Source organism: Parasteatoda tepidariorum, chromosome X1 (assembly GCF_043381705.1).
Source record: "Parasteatoda tepidariorum isolate YZ-2023 chromosome X1, CAS_Ptep_4.0, whole genome shotgun sequence".
Lineage (NCBI taxonomy): Eukaryota > Metazoa > Arthropoda > Arachnida > Araneae > Theridiidae > Parasteatoda > Parasteatoda tepidariorum.
The window spans coordinates 52,310,797-52,315,782 of NC_092214.1; the positions used below are offsets into that span (position 1 = coordinate 52,310,797).

Consider the following 4,986-nt stretch of genomic DNA (forward strand, 5'->3'; position numbering starts at 1 on the left):
ATATATATATATATTAAACTATAAATAAACTATGAATATTTATATTTATTCAATAAACTATAAATATTTATTCAAATTGTAATCATATTAACAAAGCAATATAGAAATATTCTGATGAATGAATTAATTTTAATGTCATGTTATATTTTCTTTGAAAAACAATCATTATACTATAAAGATTTAATTATAATTAATTAATATAATATAAGATTTAAATATTTTTTTAAACACTTTTATCGATTTGAACGCCAAGAAATACATTGTTTTTTACTTACGCATAGGAAATGCTCGAGCACAGCAGAGCAGCAAAAACTGATGATAATATAACAAATATCGCCTTCATTTTCACAATCTTTCAAAACAACGTTTCAATCTGTAAATAATAAATAAGAATTGTTAGATCCTAACCATAATTATTATTTCAATTTACACACAGCTATTAAGTATCTATATGAAACCTATGAAATGCACCAGAATATTCCTACTGATTTCAGTCAACGAACTTGCCTTTTTTAATAACAGGCATTTATCAAACCATCTGAAAAGTTTGTTGATTTGTTATTTTCTTTTTTTGATTTGTTATTTTCTTTTTTTTTCCACTTGAGACGTGATGGTAACCTAAGCTTCCCAAAGGAAGAAAAAAAAGGAAATAGCTTCTGGTTTTAAAAGATGTTGACATGTGAAGATATTGAGAAGATAAGGTTCAAGGGTCAGGAAGAAGCGTCTTATGATCTTATTGACATGCGTTACATTTTTCACTAGATACTGAAAAGGCTTTTGTTAAATTAAGTATATTTCATATAACAGTTTATGATCGCACATGCAATGGAGACAATCTTTCAACAAATATGTGCAGACATTTTGTTTGACACTAGCTAAATTCATTATTAGCGTTAATCAAGATCTTGTATCATCGTGCTTCCTGCCATATTTGCCTGTATCTTCTGATTCCTATTTTAAAAAAATTATATTCTAACTGAATTACTCTAAAAGTAACGGTATGGTCTGTTCCTTTTAAATAAAAAATTCAATAAAAAGATGGCCGGAGTTTTGACAAATAAAAGCAAGAGCAACTTTTTTAGTTAAAACTGTTAATTTCTAGCTTTTAAACTTCTTTAATATCATTAAATTCATAAACATATTTTTTAATTACTTCTAATGCTTTCATAAGTAAATTAAATCTATATCTTATTTTACGCAAAGCGAATATAAGTACTTTTAATTTTTTCCCAACAATCAATGTAACGGCTAACGTTTTTTTTAATACAAGTATATAACATTAATTCAGTGTCGAGACGGATCGAATATCAAAATCTAATTTTAACTTTGTTTTTATTTAACCTCTTTTATTCTTTAACCACAAAAATGTTTCTGTTATAGAGGTATATTAAATTGTAACAGTATTTTCGGTATTTTTAGCAAGTACGCATGCACTTGTAATTTGAATTCGTTGGCAATAGAACTGGAGAAGGGAGGGGTTTGATGATTCAAAAAAAAATGTGCAAAATTTTATAAAAATGTACGCTTAAAAACTGTCTTCGTTTCTTTAAAAAGGATTTCCTGTTGACCTACTAACATGATATTTTATCAGCTTTTAAGTGTGGCCATATTCATAATTTTACAAAAGCAAAAAGTAATAGTTTCTTTGACAACAATGAAAATGATCTCCTTATATTTTCATCATATCTCATCAATTTCTCTGCTTTAATACAAAAGCAATATAAGGAATTACTTTTTACCACCCGGAGCGAAAATTATTGTTTGTCAACTGTATGACTATGACAACATTGCCCAATTTCATTTAAATAACCATAAAATATTATTTATATCAGATGAAAGTTACCTTTTAAGGGTAAAATGAGTAGTTTTTAAAAATAAATTAAACTTCCAAGCTACTATGGTAAAAAAATGATTAGTTGAACAAAATTAGTGATTTAATGAGTTATTTAAATACTGAACTAATTCATGAAAAAAAGTTGTTTTAGTTCATAACGTTTAAAGGTAAACCAAAAAATGGCGTTTGTTTCTATAATTAATGAAAATTCATAAATTTGAAGTTTTTTTCTAAACACTTTACTTCAGCTGTAAAAATATGAAAAATAAAATATGTTAAGAAAATATAAACAGTAAGTATATCTATTTAACTGGAAATAATTCTACAATGCCATTAAATTATGTTTACCTTATTGCATTGTTAATTTATTATATTCATTTGTATTTATAATCTTAGTAGTCTCAAAATATTATTTTTGTTTTTATTTTTGTTATCATTTGACTACAACCCTACGAAAGCAAAATCTATTTAAATTTATAATAAAGTAATATATTTCTCGAGACTTAGAGGATATTATGCGGATTTTCGAAAATTTCAAAGATCATATTAATTTTCTTTTAATTTGTGGAAGATTACAGTCCCATCTTTTAAAAAAGTCATGATGGTTTTAGGCCCCAGTAATTGTCGTAGAACAAAAATTATTTCGATATACATATGAAAAGATATTTCGAGGTAACTTTATTTATTTTTAAAAAGACATGGTTCATTTCATTTAAAATAAAATAAAGTATTTAGAAAATTAAATTATAATATAGTTAATAAACATTTAACAATGAACTAAACAAAAACATTCCTATCAACAGTGCTTTATGAAGTTGAACACCTTTTAACGAATGATCGGGTTTTAACATCCTTAAAAGCTTTGAAATATCTAATTGGATTTAAGATAATAAATAAGGTATATGGGACGTCTCAATTAGGATCTGAATATGGCATCTGATTATACATGATGAATATATATGAAATTGACAAATAAATTGTGAAATAGTTGCAATTAAACAATTACAATTGAATTCAGTGTTGAAAAAAATTTAAGAAAATACAATATCGCACGCATAGAAAATACTAGTACTTGAGGCAATATTGTGAAAAATCACACTTCTTTCAAAGTGGACATTTTACCTTCAAACTATTCCTTAAGGTTGTTTCCAAATAGGTACTCTTCAAATTCCTTAAAATTTCTACTAGATTACAACAAAGGACAGAGAAAAATCTTATTGCTTACACGAGTATCGCTGTGATTCAAACCATAAGCAGTATTGAAAATTTTGAGATTCCGGTTTATTATTATATTTTCACAAACGCTTCCAAGACAGGATTTTATATAAATTATTGAAATAGTTTAAAACAGTACGAAATTATACCTATCAAAGGAAATGATGTCAGTATTCGCTAAAGATAATCATCATCGAAATTATTACAATAGATGTGCATTGGGTTGGTCAATTTAAAGTTTTTTTTAAAAAAAAGTTTTGATTTTTGGTGCGAAGTAAGGGCATTTATAAAGCTTAAAAATATAATAACAACTCTAACATTGTGAAAAATATTTAACTGACTGATAAATTACATATAAGTATATATTAGACTATGCAATGGTTAATTTATCAAATATAGTATACTCTCAACGTACACTGAGAAAAATGTATGGTCAAAACCAGCAGAATATGATTTAATTTACCATTTTTCCGCCTCTATAGGAACACCAAAAAGACAACGTACTTTTTACCGAAGCACCTTGATAATGATTTAGATAAAATTAACAATGAAATACGGTTATTTAATGAGATAAAATTTGGTAAGTTTAGCATGATACTTTAGATCATGGCATAGCCATTTATTTGGTTAAATTTAATTTTCAGTTTCGTATTTTTGATTAAATGTTTGGTAATAAGAACTAAAACTTTGAAAGCTAGAATTTCCGGTAAACCGTTACTATATGAACTGAAAAATTACTAAATTAATAGATTAAATATCTTATATTTTGGTTTTATTAACAAGAATTATGATTGTTTTTACCAGAAATGTCACTAGCATGCAGTAGCATAATTTCACTAGAAATTCTCCTCCGCGTATATTATTATAAAATTGTATCAATAAAATCAAAGTTAAGATCAACATTCAAACAAACTCAATTCAATTTTCTTTTTTTTTTGTACTTACAAACAATTGTAAGTATATAAGAATTAAATAACAATATTACAATTATTATATAACAATTAAATAATTCAAATAATCGTTTACTAAATCATCAATTATCTAATCTCGCTACATGCCCTAAAATATTTATTTTGCTTATGAATCTTCGTGAAACTTTCAGATATATATATATTTCCTTATTAATAATTACTTTATCTGCTCTATTCTCTTAAGAAAGGTAATTTTTTTTATCATTTCGAAAGTTGTCTTTCAGAATTGCTTAAACAATACAAAAACATTTATAATAACATTTATAATATAAAAACATATCTACTCAATATACTTACGCCTCTTTTAATGGCGTTGTAAGGTCTGTGAATAACTACGGAAAAAAGACTCCTTTTATGAAGAAATTTTAATTGAAATCTGAGTTGACAGGATGCTGTTCATCTACTTTTATGCAACTATTATTGGGTTGCACGATTAAAGGGTAATCACCAAATTATTTTGACAGACCTTGGTTGAACGTCACACAAGCTGCAAAAGTTTAAAAATATGACGTTCGCTGTTGTTTTCTTTCAATATATACTGCCAAATAGAGGTCAAGCCTCCTATTCATGGAGGTTACTAATATCTTATCTAAAAATGTTAAGCAGTTTTCATCACAATAACATCTGAAATTTTCAAACAAGCAAAAATTACGAGGAACTATTCTTCGAGAATTCAGATTTAGACGAAAAAGAATAGATTACTACGCATGAAAGATTTATTTATTTTTTTCATTGAAATTTTTTTTTGTGATTTCTTTTTAATCTCTTGAAAAATGAAGATTTTCATTTATTTTATGGAATCATTGAAATTAATCATTATTTTTTTGTAAAATTCAAAGAAGTGAAATTTTCTGCACAGTAAAATAATAAAGCTTTTATAATAAAAATGAAGAAAAGAAATTTAAAAGGAATCAAAATTTCTGGTAACTTAATTGAGGAAGCTCAAAATTATGTGTAACATCTATA

The 4,986-nt window shown here is 25.7% G+C and overlaps 1 protein-coding gene across 3 annotated transcripts in view; it reads right to left on the reverse strand.

Moving 5' to 3' along the window:
* LOC107443698 (glutamate-gated chloride channel) overlaps window positions 1-4,561 on the reverse strand; it is a 25,462-nt gene extending 20,901 nt beyond the window's left edge. Inside the window, exons 1-2 of one of the 3 annotated variants that reach the window (XM_043042112.2) lie at window positions 4,318-4,561; window positions 276-373 (exon numbers count right to left, since the gene is read on the reverse strand). In XM_043042112.2, coding sequence (XP_042898046.1) covers window positions 276-343 — 68 coding nt within the window. In that variant the 5' untranslated portion in view covers window positions 344-373; window positions 4,318-4,561. Of the gene's footprint in view, window positions 1-275; window positions 374-458; window positions 1,724-4,317 lie in introns of those variants that run through there. The other 2 variants (XM_071187783.1, XM_043042113.2) reach the window with 2 other exon arrangements.
* Between the last annotated feature and the right edge of the window lie 425 nt (window positions 4,562-4,986).